Raw genomic sequence first — 16,345 nt, forward strand, 5'->3', positions numbered from 1 at the left:
CCCGGGAGGTTGAGGCTGCAGTGAGCTGAGATCGCACACACCATTGCACTCCAATCTGGGTGACAGAGTAAGACATTGTCTCAAAAAAGTAAATAAATAAATAAAAGGCATTTTGCTTTTGGAAATAGGAATTGGAATCTTGGATTAACATAGTGGCTGTTCTCAACTTTGTCCTAGAGGCTCCAAGATTACACTTATAGGGAAGGGAAAACGAACATTTATCGGGTGCCCATTATGAGTCAAGACTCTTTGCTAGAAACTTCACAGACACTGTCTATCTGTCTCAAAGCAGACTTAGAGTAGGTAACATCATCCTCATTGAATAATCAAAGAATGGAAGCTCAGTGAGGATAAACCGCTTGCCCCAGGCCACACAGCTAGTGTGTGGCATTGGATTGGACCCTGAGCCTGTTCCCTTACTCTATACTACCAGGGGATGAGTTGGCCAGAGATTCCCAGTGCCTTTAGAGAGCTCTGGGATCACTAAAGAAGGGGCCTGTTGCAGGCATGAGACCTCCAATTTGTTGAGAGTGCTCAATAGTCAATGACCTGGTGCTTTACATAAATCATCTTGCAAGGTAAAGATTTGGTTGCCCAAATGAAATGACCATCATTGTAGGTCAAAACAGTTGAACACTGGCAATTTCATGTGGCTTCAACAAATATTATTTACCTCCACTTTACAGATGAGCAAATTGAGTTCAGTGCAGTTAACTTACACCCACATCTACCTTCTACATTCCTAGTGTGTGTTGGCGGGGTGGGGAGTTTCATACTTCCTGTCCATTATTTAGAAGGAAAAAAAATCTTGTTTAAAGTCACACATGTGGCCGGGTGCAGTGGCTCACACTTGTAATCACAGCACTTTGGGAGGCCAAGGCGGGCAGATCACTTGAGGTCAAGAGTTTGAGACCAGCCTGGCCAACATGGTGAAACTTCGTCTCTACTAAAAATACAAAAATTAGCCACATATGGTGGCTCATGCCTGTAATCCCAGCTACTCGGGAGGTTGAGGCAGGAGAACCACTTGAACCTGGGAAGCGGAGGTTGTAGTTAGCCAAGATTGCGCCACTGCACTCCAGCCTGGGCAATAGAGTGAGACTCCGTGTCAAAAAATAAATAAATAAATAAAGTTATACATGTTATTTGTGACAGAGCTGGGGTTCAAACTCAGGACTGGCTGTCTCCTCTATTCCACATCTTAGTCTCAGTGAAGTTTTTGTTTGAATCTTCGTTTTCAACAGAAGAGTTGAGGCCAGACTCTATAGACTTGAAAGATAATAGCCTCTGTGGGCCACAGGAGTGGTCTCTGAGCCCAGGATCTGTCCACTTTGCTCTCACAGACATGGCATTTGCCAGGAAGGAGAACCCAGCAGGAACGGAGTCTCTGCCTTCACCTACAGCGAAGGCAGCTGGTATGTGAAATACTTTCACCGAGCTTAGTGAAAAATTCATTTTACACCCTAGTTAGCTCCCAGAAAGGTTGAACTTTCAAGACACTCAAAATATGAAGCCTGTTATATGTGTAATTAAAAAAGAAATAGAATATCCCAAATGGAACATTTCAGGAATTAAATAATTGAAATGAAAAATTAACTTGCTACCTAGTTTTTCTTTTATAGAGAAAGGACACAATGGAAAGATTTTTGTGTAAACCAATATGATTGGTTAAGCATAATTCCTATTTCTGGAAGGATTTCCCTGAGCCTGTAGTTTCCAAATTTCCAGAAACTTTGCAGATCTAGACCTTCTTATACCATTTCAAATCCTATTCAACTTTCATCTTAAAAAAAAAAAAATATGTTGGTAGCTGGGTGCGATGGATCATGCCTGTAATCCCAGCACTTTGGGAGGCCAAGGTGGGTGAATCACCTGAGGTCGGGAGTTTGAGACCAGCCTGACCAACATGGAGAAACCCTGTCTCTACTAAAAATACAAAATTAGCCGGGCGTGGCGGCTCATGCCTGTAATCCCAGCTACTTGGGAGGCTGAGGCAGAAGAATCGCTTGAACCCGGGAGGTGGAGGTTGCAGTGAGCTGAGATCACGCCATTGCACTCCAGCCTAGGGGACAAGAGCAAAAAAACTCCGTCTCAAAAAAAAAAAAAGCATCAGTATGAATAGAAAAACACATACCTCCAAATCAACAATTATTCAGTCATTGTTGAGACGTGACACAACGTAAAACAAAGTTCATCTGATGGGCGCATGGCACTATGTCAAAACCAACTGTTCAAAAACTTTCAGTGGCTTCATAAAGATGTTCAAAGTTGGCCAGGCATGGTGGCTCAAGCCTTTAATCCCAGCACTTTGGGAGGCTGAGGTGGGCAGATCACCTGAGGTCAGGAGTTCGAGACTAGCCTGACCAACATGGAGAAACCCCATCTCTACTAAAAATACAAAAAATTAGCTGGGTGTGGTGGTGCATGCCTGTAATCCCAGCTACTCAAGAGGCTAAGGCAGGAGAATTGCTTGAACCCAGGAGGTGAAGGTTGCGGTGAGCTGAGATGGCGCCATTGTACTCCAGCCTGGAAAACGAGAGCAAAACTCTGCCTCATAAAAAAAAAAAAGTTCAAAGTCTTTCCCCACCCCTCTCAGGGCCAGGTGCAGCCATTCTCTCCCATATCCATGTATTGAATGAAATGCTATTGGCTCTTCAAGGCTAGTTCCAATCCTATCTCCTAGGTTGCTATTTCATTTGTTCACACCCAGTTCCTACAGCACCTTGTTGGCCACACATGTTCCTGTCTTCTCTGGCTTGTTAACGGCGCTTGTGGCCGCTCGCCTTTAACAGTTATCACGTAAGAGTCCACCTCCCTCTTTATACTGTGAGCCTCAGGAGTCCCCGGCCTACTCTGGCCCCTGCTTCACAGAAGGGGCTCAAGGGCACACTGCACTGAAGGCTACGTACACTCACGATTTTGCTGTGTTCTTGAAGGGAATATAAGTTAAGCAACACCACGGAAAATGCCACAGTGAACAGGGGGAGCAGGGGCAAGCTAGAACGAGGTGCTGTCCTAAGGCTCCTCTGAAGATCCCTGTCTGAAGCCAGGCTGGGCCTTACTTTCTCTGGTTGGGGTTTGCTCATGATCCTGGCATGTTCTAGAGACTCTGTCCTAATACTGGCAGAGCACATGCTGCCCTCTGCCTCCCTGGCGTGAAGAATCCCATCACTGAGGAAAGGGAAACCCATGGGGCAGTCAGTCTGGTTCCAGGCCACCAGCAGGAAGCTCATGGAGGCGGGGAAGCCAGAGCCACCAGCCTCCTTCTGCAGGACAAGTGGTGGTTAGAGGCAGAAGAGAAGAAACTGTGGCCGTTAGTGGCCATATATGTTCCTGTCTTCTCTGGCTCTTCTCTAGCAAATAACCTGGGTGGTATAATTTAAAACAAAGTTAACTACTGAAATTTACTCCTGCACAGCTTGAAATTAGACTAGTAAGACAGCAATCACTGGGGTTAACCCGTAGACTCCCATGGGGCTAGGAAGCAGGAGGCCAAGCACTCCCACCCCAGGGAGAAGCTGTTCGATCAATTTACTTTCCTGACGTTGTTTTCTAGGGATCTGCTTAAAGAACGGACGTTTTCATGTGGAGGGGAGGAACTGGGGAGAATCTAATATGATTCTGAGGCATGAGGCACTTCAGTGGAAGGGCAGGCCTTGGTGCAGGGCCATGCTGCATGGGGCGGGGGGCTTAACGACAGGTACAGGGAAGCATGTTGGACGGGAGCACCCATGTAGCCTGGGTGGACACCAGCAGCTATGGTGTAAGAATGAGTGTTTTGGGCCAGGCAGCCCTGGTTGTCCCACTTAGGAGTCATGTGGCCTTTTATTTATTTTTTATTTTTTATTTTTTTGAGACGGACTCTGGCTCTGTTGCCCAGGCTGGAGTGCAGTGGCGTGATCTCAGCTCACTGCAACTTCCACCTCCTACATTCAAACGATTCTCTTGCCTCAGCCTCCCGAGTAGCTGGGATTACAGGTGGCCACCACCACGCCCAGCTAAGTTTTGTATTTTTCGTAGAGATGCGGTTTCACCATGTTGGCCAGGCTGGTCTTAAACTCCTGACCTCAGGTGATCTGCCCACCTCGGCCTCCCAGAGTGCTGGGATTACAGGCGTGAGCCACTGTGCCTGGCCATGTGGACTTTCAGTGCCTCAGTTTTCCCATTTAGTGATAACACAGAGTTTTAGTAAGGGTAAGAGATAATATATGTCAATGTCTTGTCCAATAATTGGAAGATACTGTTATCAATCCACATCTCTTCAACCCAACTCCCTGATCTCAACACTATGAGAAAGTTGTTTCTCATTTTTCCTAAGTCGAAGGCTGACATCCTTTCTCTTGGGGCTCCCCTGTCTGTTCCAACAGATGAACTAGAGAAGGATGGGTCCTAGCACATGCCCATTGCACCTGCTGCCCTGAACCACAGGAGCGGCCTCTTTCCTGCGTCTCACCACACATGTGCTCTAGGGCCTACGACTGTGCCTGGCAAGCAGAAGGTATGCGTAAAGTGAGCCTAAAGGGAACTCAGTCACATGTGCTGTACTTACCTTATCAAACCCTCTGACTCCTCCATGCAGACTGTTGGGTTCCTTGTTAATGGCCAGGTGATACTCCTTCCCATCCACCTTGAAGGTTCCTTTGGCGATTCGGTTGGCCACCCTCCCAATAACTGCTCCAAAGTATGGCTGCTTTTGGAGGTATCCTGCAAGGACAAGGGATGACAGCACTTTTAAAACTTCAATTCAGGCTGGGCACGGTGGCTCACACCTGTAATCCCAGCACTTTGGGAGGCCAAGGCAGGTGGATCACAAGGTCAGGAGATCGAGACCATCCTGGCTAACACGGTGAAACCCTGTCTCTACTAAAAATACAAAAAAATTAGCTGGGCCTGGTGGCCGGCGCCTGTAGTCCCAGCTACTCGGGAGGCTGAGGCAGGAGAATGGCATGAACCTGGGAAGTGGAGCTTGCAGTGAGCCGAGACCGCGCCACTGCATTCCAGCCTGGGCGACAGAGCGAGACTCTGTCACACACACACACACACACACACACACACACACACAAACAAAAAAAACCCCCTCAATCCAAAGGTGTGGTGCATGCCACTGTCCCCCACCTTCTTCAGAGGGATGCTGCACATGGTAACATCTTGGGCAGTCAAAGTCCTCACTGAATCACAGAAAATCGCTTTCATTACATATGATCCTTTCCTTTTCCAAAAGTAATTAATATTCATTATACAAAATTGTAAAGAATTTTATACAGCACAAACAAAAAACTGAAATTATCCTTCATCTCATCATTCGAGAGAGCCACTGTTAATATTCTTATGTGCACACACTCTTCCATCTTTTAGTACATGCATCTGTGTGCTTTTTTCTTTCTTTTTATAAAACTATTTGTTGTGGTGGTTGTTGTTAAGACAGAGTCTCACTCTGTTGCCCAGGCTGGAGTGCAGTGGCCCCAATCTCGGCTAACTGCAAACTCCACCCCCCAGGTTCAAGTGATTTTCTTGCCTCAGCCTCCTGAGTAGCTGGGAGTAGAGGCATGCACCACCACACCCAGCTAATTTTTGTATTTTTAGTAGAGACGGGGTTTCACCATGTTGGCCAGGCTGGTCTCGAACTCCTGACCTCAGGTGATCCGCCCAACTCGGCCTCCCAAAGTGCTGGGATTATAGGCGTGAGTCACCGCGACCAGCCTTTTCTCTCTCTTTCAAAACATCTTATTGTACTGTATGCACCTATTTTCAGTCCAAAGTTGACTCTGAGTAACTGAAACTGCAGGATGCAAAACTATGGATGAAGGGGGACTGCATAACACTGCTTTGTAATCTCCTTTTCTCTAGGCCAAAGTTATACTTTCGTGTGGTCTTGAGGGGAAACGATCTTATTCTTCTTTCTCTTCTTATTTTTTTAATCACATAATTAATACATTAAAATATTCTTTAAGGAGAGTTAGGTAATACACAAGGATATAGAGTAGGCTTGCCAGAGGAAATATAGAATGCCTGGTTAAATGTGAGTTTCAAATAAACAATAAATAATTGCTTAGTATAAGTATGTTCATGCTATTATTATACATGGGACATACTTATACTTTAAAAGTTGTGTCCGGGCGCGGTGGCTCACGCCTGTAATCCCAGCACTTTGGGAGGCTGAGAAGGGTGGATCACGAGGTCAAGAGATCGAGACCATCCTGGCCAACATGGTGATTTTGTACTTTGTACTAAAAATACAAAAATTAGCTGGGTGTCGTGGCGTGCGCCTGTAGTCCCAGCTACTTGGGAGGCTGAGGCAGGAGAATAGCTTGAACCCAGGAGGCAGAGGTTGCGGTGAGCCAAGATGGTGCCATTGTACTCCAGCCTGGCGACAGAGCGAGACTTTGTCTCAAAAAAAAAAAAAAAAAAAAGTGTAAGCTGTTTATCTGAAATCCACATTTAACCAGGCATCCTGTACTTTTATTTGTGAAATCTAACAACCTAAACAAAGACTAAAACACAAAAGCCTTCCTTCACCTCTCCACTCCTCTCCTTTCCAATGGTAACCACTATTAAACAGTCTGGCACGTACACTTCATTTAAAAATTTGAATTAACTACATATTAGCAAATATACAAATACACAAACACATATATTCCATGTAAAGAGAATCATACCATATAGAGTATCACACTATAATCATACCTTGTTCTGCAACTTTTCATTTATCAAATATCTTCAGATCGCTCCATGTCATGACATATCTGCCATATTCCTTTTTATTTTTTTTTTTTAGAGACAGAGTCTTGCTCTGTTGCCCGGGCTGGAGTGCAGTGGTGCAATCTTGGCTCATTGCAACCTCCACCTCCTGGGTTCTAGCAATTCTCCTGCCTGAGCCTCCCAAGTAGCTGGGGTTACAGACACACGCCACCATGCCCAGATAATTTTTTTTTTTTTTTTTGTATTTTAGTAGAGGCAGGGTTTCTACTATGCTTCATATTGCCCAGGCTGGTCTCAAACTCCTGAGTTCAGGCAATCCACCTGCCTCGGCCTCTCAAAGTGCTAGGATTACAGGTGTGAGCCACCCCACCCAGACCATATTCCTTTTTATTTTTTTAGATAGGATCTCACTGTTGCCGAGGCTGGAGTGCTGTGGAGCCATTATAGCTCACTGCAGCCTCGACCTCCCAGGCTCAAATGATCCTCCCACCTCAGCCTCTGGAGTAGCTGGGACCACAGGTATATAGTACCATGTCTGGCTAATTTTTTTACTTTTTATTTTGTAGAGACAGAGTTTCCCTATGTTGCCTCGTCTGGTCTCAAACTCCTGGGTTCAAGTGGTCCTCCCGCCTTGGCCTTCCAAAGTGTTTAAATTACTGGCATGAGCCACCGCACCCGGCCCCATATTCCTTTTGATGGCTACATGGTATAATAATCAGCATAAACTGTTTGGGGCCTTTTTAGGGGAGGGGCTGTAAAAAGCAAAGTAGCGTCCTCATACTTACAACTTTGTGCGTGGGCATATTACGGTACTTTTCGTCTCTTTAAGTTCCTCTGTGCTTACTTTACGACGGAAAAGATTAAGGTTTGGAGATTGTTTTCTGTATTATCACCAAGATTACTTTCCACTCTAGTTTTCACTTAGACGTCCTCTGAATTCCATTCCCTTTTCCCATGGTACTCTGTATCTGTCATGTCTACTTCAGATCAGCAGATAATGCAATTCAAGCATATGAACTATTTTTTCAAGGGATGGAGAGGCTCTCAGGATACAGACCCTGAGCTGATTAGGCCAGTTACAGGTCACAGGTTTCCATTACCCAACTGGTTGGGTACAAATTAAACATTAATCCTTCTCTTCCAGGCCTTTCCTGGTTTGCTTCTTTGCTAATCTGCAGGTGCATCAGAGTGTTGCCCATGGACTATCACAATAGCTAACACTTACTGAGTGCTTTTTTTTTTTTGAGACGGAGTTTCGCTCTTATAGCCTAGGCTGGAGTGCAGTGTGCGGTCTTGGCTCACTGCAACGTCTGCCTCCCGGGTTCAAGCAGTTCTCCTGCCTCAGCCTTCCAAGTAGCTGGGATTATAGGTGCCCGCCACCACGCCCGGCTAATTTTTTTTTTTTTTTAATAGAGATGGGGTCTCACCATGTTGGCCAGGCTGGTCTCAAACTCCTGACCTCAGGTGATCCACCTGCCTCGGCCTCCCAAAGTATGTCCCAGCCACTTTCTTAGTGCTCTACCATTTACTTCATTTCATACTCAGAACGTTTCTATGATGTAGACACTATTACTATCCCAATTTACAGATGTGGAAACTGAGGACAGAAAAGTTAAATAACTTGCCCCCAAACACACAGCTAAGTAGTGGCAGAACCAAGACTTGAACCCAGACAGTCTAGCTCATGAGTCCGTGTTCTTCAGTACCAAATTATGTGGAAAGCACAGGCTTTCTGGTTGTTGACCTTACCTCCATCCCTAGGCACAGGCCAGGCTGATCTCTCTCTCCTGTTCCCACCTCTCCCCACCTTCTTCTCTTTCTGAAAATAGCTTTAAAAGCCCATACACTGGTTAACCAAAAGGAGTCCCAAACAGCCAAACAATCTTTCCTTGGTTTTGTTTCATCTGCTTTTCAGAAGCTCAAAAATTATAGAAAAACAGAATTTTTTTCTAAAAAACAAGATGTTTGACTGTAGAGATTTTTGAGTCATACTTTGATTCATTCAACAAACGAACACTGAACTCCCGCTCTCTGCCAGAGGCATACTGGGTGTTGGAGACAACCACAAAGCCAACAGCAGGGCTCCTACCACGTGGGCTTGCAAGAATTCCCTTACAAGTGACCACTACCTGAAAACAATCACGTCATGGAGATAAGAAGCACTTGCCAGGCCAGTTCCTTGGTTTGGAAGAATAGGGGTTTTTTTTTGTTGTTTTTTTCCCATAATTATCAGGGTTTTTCTTGTTTTTGTTTTTTTTGAGACAGGGTCTTTCTCTGTCACCTAGGCTGGAGTGCAATGGTGCCATCACAGCTCATTGCAGCCTTGACCTCCAGGCTCAGGTGATCCTCCCACGTCAGCCTCCCAAATAGCTGGGACTACAGGCATGCGCCACCACACCTGGATACTTTTCGTATTTTTTCTAGAGACAGAGTGTCCCTGTGTTGCCCAGGCTGGTCTTGAACTCCTGAGCTCAAGTGATCCTCCCACCTAGGTCTCTCAAAGTGCTGGGATTACAGGTGAGAGCCACTGTGCCCCTGGAGGAATAGTTTTTAAGAATTAAACTCTAAGCACAGCAGAAATCCTGTCTCTGAAAAACCCTTTAGAACAAATAAATTTTATACTACCTTCAAATGTTACTGATATGCTTTGGCTTTGTGCTCCCACCCAAATCTCATCTCCAATTGTAATCCCACCTGGTGGAGGTAATTGGATCATGGGGGCGGCTCCCCCATGCTGTTCTTGTGATAGTCAGTGAGTTCTCACAAGATCTGATGATTTAAAAGTGGCAATTTCCCCTCCTTTCTGTCTCTCTCCTACTGCCATGTAAGATCTGCCTAGCTTCCTCCTCGCCTCCTGCCATGATTGTAAGTTTCCTGAGGCCTCCCTATCCATGAGGAACTGTGAGTCAATTAAACCTATTTTCTTTATAAATTACCCAGTCTCAGGCAGTTCTTTTACAGCAGTGTGAAAATGGACTGATATGGTTACTAAGCTTTCACATCAAATCAGAATTACAAAAAGTGACAATCCCCAAATCCCGAATAAGGCATGGCTAAAAATTTGTTTTGAAATGCAGAAAATACTGTTTTCCATGAAAATGTTCAAAGTTCCTAGGTCAAGCCATGAATGTTGATTTAACCAAGTCAATTGCTGAGATTAGAGTAGAGGAAACGCTCACCCCTTTTCCTGGGCAAGGCACTGGCGAGAATAAATTAATAAATGCTTAATCATGGGATATGGCCCTTTCCACTCCTCTAACATCCCAAGGACCACAACTGTGACACCCAATTCGGACAGCCCAAAGTTAGCCAGAGTGCACTAAAGTCTGAAATAAAATTACTCACCACTCTCAATCAAAACCCCCATTCACAGAATGACTTATCCTTTGGTTATATGAAGAAAACAATTTAATTAATAAGCACTTTAGTAATCTCAGATAATTTATATACTTTTTAGTGGCTGCTTGCTGTCCTAGATGAATCTCCATGCCATTTTTTGCAGTGTTAAGTGAAATAAAAAGTTCTAGTAGAGTGAGAGATGGTATCTGGGGGCAAAGGAAAGAAAGGGGATAAAAATGATTAATTGCTCACTCTGGTCAGAGACATATCAAATATGTGGTCAGATACGGTCAGACACATATCACAGCCCATAGCTCATTAAATCATCACAATCCATTTGTTTCACGTGAGAAAATAGGTCTGGAGAGTTTAAATAAATTGCTCGGGGTCGCACAGCTTTAAGGAAGGAAGCAGAACTTTAAACCAGGAATTTTCAATGCTCCCACCAGGGTGCTCCTGGGTGTGTGCGACATTAAACTGCAGACTCTAACCTGATCCTTTTTTTTCCTCATCCCTGCTTCTGAACCCAGGTTTTCTAAAGGCACTAAATTTACTTTTTCTATTTTTTCCTTAATGCCTCTCATGGCAGTTAATAGCCAGGTCTTTGGTGGTAACTGGGGGAAACATGAAAAGGAAGGCGTTTCAATGATTGTATGGGTAGGTTGTTTATACCTGTGGCTTATAAGCAAATATTTTCAGCACAGGCTTTGAAAGAAATCATAATGACTGTAGGTGGGACATGCCGATGAAAAACATTTTTAGGCTGGGCGTGGTGGCTCACGCCTGTAATCCCAGCACTTTAGGAAGCTGAGGTAGGCGGATCACTTGAGGTCAGGAGTTTGAGACCAGCCCTGACCAATATGGTGAAACCCCGTCTCTACTAAAAATACAAAACTTAGCCAGGTGTGGTGGTGCCCACCTGTAATTCCAGCTACTTGGGAGGCTAAGGCATGAGAATCGCTTGAACCCAGGAGTTGGAGGCTGCAGTGAGCCGAGATCGCACCACTGCACTAAAAAAAAAAAAAAAGAAAAACTTTTTTTTCTTCTTTTGAGATGAAGTCTCGCTTTGTCACCAGGCTGGAGTGCAGTGGCACAATCTCGGCTCACTGCAACCTCCACCTCCCAGGTTTAAGTGATTCTCCTGCCTCAGCCTCCCGAATAGCTGGGATTACAGGCATGCGCCACCATGCCCAGCTAATTTTTGTATTTTTAGTAGAGACAGGTTTCACCGTGTTGGCCAGGATGGCCACCGTCTCTTGACCTTGAGATCCACCCACCCAAAGTGATGGGATTAGAGGCGTGAGCCACCGTGCCCAGCAAAAAAACATTTTTAAATACAAAAAAAGGTAGAAAAACTCATAGGAGGCATTACTGATTTTTCTAGGCTGTTGTAGCAGGACGAGCCGCAGACAAAACTCCTCAGACACCAGATTAAAGAAGGAAGGAACTTTATTCGGCAGACTTGCGTCTCAAAAGCCGAGCTCCCCAAGTGAGCAATTCCTGGCCCTTTTAAGGGCTTACAACTCTAAGGGGGTCTGCGTGAGAGGGTCGTGATCGATTGAGCAAGCCGGGGGTACCTGACTGGGGGCTGCATGCACCAGTAATCAGAACAGAACACAACAGGACAGGGGTTTTCACAGTGCTTTTCCATAAAATGTCTGGAATCTATAGATAACATAACTGGTTAGGTCAGGGGTCGATCTTTAACTACCAGGCCCAGGGCGTAGTGCCGGGCTGTCTGACTGTGGATTTCATTTCTGCTTTTTAGTTTTTACTTCTTTCTTTGGAAGCAGAAATTGGGCATAAGACAATACGAGGGGTGGTCTCCTCTCTTACTGTAACTAAAAATTTATATAATTTTCTTTTTTAAAATTATATGAAAGAAAAAAAATCTCATTTTACCAGGGAGAAACTGAACCATTCTGACCTCTGGTTATGGCTGTCTTCCAAACAGTTTATATAACCTGTCTGGGAAATTGGAGATTGTTCATATCTAACTCTGCAGTTACAAAAGGACCATGTCTCATGGAATTATCCACGCTCAGATCTTCCGCATGGCTCAAAACCATTTTTGGGATATGGCAATGTCAAGATAACCCCCTATTCTGTCAAGTCTTTAAAAAAAATTTTTTTAAATTTAAATTTATTTATTTATTTATTTTTATTTATTTATTTTAGAGACAGGGTCTCACTATGTTGCCCAGGCTGGTCTCAAACTCCTGGCCTCAAGAGATCCTCCCACTTTGGACTCCTAGGATTACAGTCGTGAGCCACCATGCCGCCTCTGTCAAGTCTTATTACTTTAAACTATTTACCTCTGTTTGTTTATATATACTTACATACTCTGATGTTTTAAAAGAATGTACAGTGAAAATTAAGTCTCCTTCCCACCCCCTGCACCCTGGGTACCCAGGATCCTTTCTTAACAACCACTGTTACCAGTTTATTGTTAACATAGGGTTTAATGCGCTAGAAATGTAGTATTAGAGCACCATCAAAATAGTAACAGAGTGCTGTATATCTCCCCTGTAAGAGTCACAGCCCACACCTCTACAACAAACACAGGTTAACAAGAGAAAAGCAAAACAGCAGGGCACAGTGGCTCACGTCTGTAATCCCAGCACTTTGGGAGGCTGAAGTGGGAGGATTGCTTGAGGCCAGTAGTTCAAGGCTGCAAGTCAGCTATAATTGCACTACTGCACTCTAGCCTGGGTGACAGAGCAAGAGACTCCACCTCTAAAAAATAAAAAATAAATAAAAAAGCCAAACAAATTTATATTTGATTATAGTTTTATGTGACACAGAAGCTTTCAGAATGAAGACCCAAGATACAAGGAAAACAATCCATTTCTATGCTTAGGTCCAATGGAGCATGGACAGCCATGTAGAAATATGATTGGACAAAAAGGGTAAGATCTGTTGCTAATAGAGTGAGTGGGGAAACTCGGCAAGGCCTGTGTTCAGATTTTTCTTGGCCTCCCCATGCAGCATTCCTTCCTCCAGGTATGGGGCAGGACCGCTCTGGAATGAGGGTCTTAATTTCTTTATGGTCAGATGTTACACAGAAAGGCAGAAGGAAAGGTTAGAGTATATTTTTATTTTTTTGAGATGGGGTCTCACTCTGTCGCCCAGGCTGGAGTGCAGTGGCGCAATCTTGGCTCACTGCAACTTCCGCCTCCCAGATTCAAGTGATTCTCCTGCCTCAGCCTCCCAAGTAGCTGGGATTACAGGTGCCCGCCAGCAGCCTGGCCAACATGGCGAAACCCTGTCTCTACTAAAAATACAAAAAAATTAGCCGGGCATGGTGGTGTTCAACAGAAAGCTGAGTTTTGTTTTTTTCCCTGAGGAATCTGAAATTTGCTCTCTGTTTTTTAAGATAGAGTTTCGCTCTGCCACCCACGCTGGAGTGCAGTGGCGCAATCTTGGCTCACTGCAACCTCCGCCTCCCTGGTTCAAGCGATTCTTCTGCCTCAGCCTCCTGACTAGCTGGGATTACAGGCACGTGCCACCATGCTCAGCTAATTTTTTTGTATTTTTAGTAGAGACAGGGTTTCACCATGTTGGCCAGGCTGGTCTGACCAACATGTAACCATGAGCCAAGTTACATATCTTACATATCTGAAGAACCAAACAGACAGAATGACACACCAAAAGGAAAACCTCAAACCTCCTCTCCAGCAGAATTTGTCTACGCCCCAACCACTAAGCAGAGAGTATTAACTCTCAGTTTCCCTTTGCCAGCTTTATTTCACACCTCATTTTCTGTCTAGTTACACCATGGTGCTAAGAGAGCATGATGTACATTTTCCTTTGCTGCAATCAAGCTGCAATTGTCATTCTCTATTTATGCAATTATTGAGTTAAAGTCTATCTCCCCAGCCAAACAGCAAGAGTGGGTACCTTGTCTGTCCTGTTTAATGAGGTCATTGGATTAATAGAGTTTTCAAATGTATTAATTAATGCCTGATCCTAATTGCCCATGGATTCTGGGATAAAAGTCCATCCTAGTTGGTAGGAGACCTGATCTCTGAGAAGACACTGAGGTGGTCTTCTCTATTTTGTTCCCTAAATGGTTATTGGGTAGCTGGTGTACTAGGCAACCACTGAGCTTACTGGAGCATTTCTGAGACAACCAGGCCTCAAAGAGAATCTGATCAAGGATGAAGGAAGTAGAAGAGGCAACTATTTGAATTTCCTCCTTCAGAAGGGAAGAAGTGGGAGCCACACCCCCTCTTGCCTGCTCTTTCCTCTCCAGCCTTCTCCAGGTATCAGGCAGTTCAAAGATTAGGCAGTTCAAAGATCGCTCCAGGATCGCTGAAGTGTATCATACCATCAGCTGACCTTTTACGTTAACCGGGGCAAAGCCTGAACGGATAACCAGAGGCCAACTCCCATAGCTTATTTATTATAGTTTTTCCCAAATGCCGGATGGCCGCACAGCCCTCTATGATGCACGCGCTTGCAAGTCAGAAGGTCCCAAGTTAGGCGACTTTCCCCCTTGGTCCCTCGCATTGTAAGTGGCCCGCTAGATCCGGGAGGTGTGTAGCGTGGGCCTGGGGCCTGCTCGCAGCCCGGGGCAGAGTTCAACCCACCTTCCAACTCGGCGAAGCCAAGCACCACGTCTGAGGATCTCCCCTGCCTGTCTTTGACCTCTAGGGCTGTGATCGTGCAGCCCCAGGAGATGATGTCCACTCTCAAGAGGTCTGACTGCAGCTGGAACTTCTCCACTGTCCCTCCTCCCGAGGGCAGCTCTCCAAACACGGCCCTGGTCACCGAAGCCATAGGGAAAGTTCGGCGTGTGCAGCTACTGCCTGATCTTCAAACTCCAGCGCTTGCTAAGCTAGAAGCGACCCAAGTTTACAGGAGAAGGGGCGTGACTCGGCTCAGACTCCTCCCTTTCCTTGCCTGGATTTAGGGAGTGACCGTTCCTGCAAAAAATAGCCCCTGGGGCCTTTCTAAATCATTCATTTGCCTGAGGGTAACAAGAGGGGCAAACTTTGCAGCCACGCTTGCACTTCTTTTCCTTGGCTCGCCCTGGTTGCATTGCATGTTGGGAATGGTAGTTTTTGGGAGGTGAAATTGCATTTTGGGGCTTGTAGTCTTTCTAAACTCGAATCCTGGGTTGACAGTGTTCTACCCCCATCTCCCCACACCTCAACATGTAATGAGCTGGTCATTAATGTCGGTGGCTATCAGACGAAGAACGGGAAAATATAGATAGCAGACTTACAGTGAGACCGATCTTGGGAGAAAATTCGATTTTAACTCTTTGATACAGGGGGTAAGAAGTACAGTAGTAGTTGGCCGGGCTTGGTGGCTCACGCCTGTAATCCCAGCACTTTGGGAGTCTGAGGCAGGCGGATCACGAGGTCAGGAGATCGAGACCATCCTGGCTAACACGGTGAAACCCCGTCTCTACTAAAAATACAAAAAAAAATTAGCTGGGCGTGACTGTGGGGGTCTGTAGTCCCAGCTACTCGGGAGGCTGAGGCAGGAGAATGGCGTGAACCCGGGAGGCGGAGCTTGCAGCGAGCCGAGATCACGCCACTGCACTCCAGCCTGGGTGACAGAGCGAGACACCGTCTCAAAACAACAACAACAACAACAAAGTACAGTAGTAGTTTAGAAACGAGGTAAATCATTTCGAGCTTCTCTGCACACAGACTTACTGAAGATCCATTCTTTTTGTCCCACGGATGAAGTCCTGGACATGGTTCTGTTAGAGCCACTGCCCAGAAGGCTCTCCTAACAGCCAAAGCTGTGCCAGCCTCGAGGAGCTCGGACCAGAAAGGGTCAGGTAGATGGATTAGGCCCTCCGTGTGCGGAGGTGATTAGAGACAGCCTGAGACTTATTTTACTTCAAGGGACTGGAAAGGGACCTCGGGTGTCTTCTGGCTCCTGAAGTCCACAGTTCCTTTAAGAAGGGATTCGGGGAACAAGTATTTATTGAGGTCCTCGTAAATGCCAGGTACTGAACCTTTGCTATCTCCTTTTCTACAAGTAGGATGGAGTCTTCAGGTACGTACAGTTGGAGAGGAAAGACACTAAGGTTATTAAATAATTGTCTTGCTTGATTGTGTCTCAGAATTCGCTGAGGACATTTAAAATGCATATTCCCAGTCCCCACCTCTGGAATTTCTAATTCTGGAAGTCTAGGGTGAAACTCAGGAATCTGCATTTTTCATGTTCCAAAGTTATTCTTCTGCAGATTATCTGGGACCAGATTTAGAGAAATATTGCTCTAAGGCTTGATGACTAATCTGAATTTTTTTTTTCCAAAAAAATAGGCTCTGATGGCAGAAGGATT

General features: G+C 45.4%; 1 protein-coding gene across 1 annotated transcript in view; it reads right to left on the reverse strand.

The window, feature by feature from the left end:
- GALM (galactose mutarotase) overlaps positions 1-14,865 on the reverse strand; it is a 76,741-nt gene extending 61,876 nt beyond the window's left edge. The window contains 2 exon segments of the mRNA NM_001132580.2: positions 4,550-4,704; positions 14,631-14,865. Of these exon segments, the coding sequence (NP_001126052.1) occupies positions 4,550-4,704; positions 14,631-14,820 (345 nt within the window). The 5' untranslated portion in view covers positions 14,821-14,865.
- Positions 14,866-16,345: the final 1,480 nt, after the last annotated feature.

Source organism: Pongo abelii, chromosome 12 (genome assembly GCF_028885655.2).
Source record: "Pongo abelii isolate AG06213 chromosome 12, NHGRI_mPonAbe1-v2.0_pri, whole genome shotgun sequence".
Lineage (NCBI taxonomy): Eukaryota > Metazoa > Chordata > Mammalia > Primates > Hominidae > Pongo > Pongo abelii.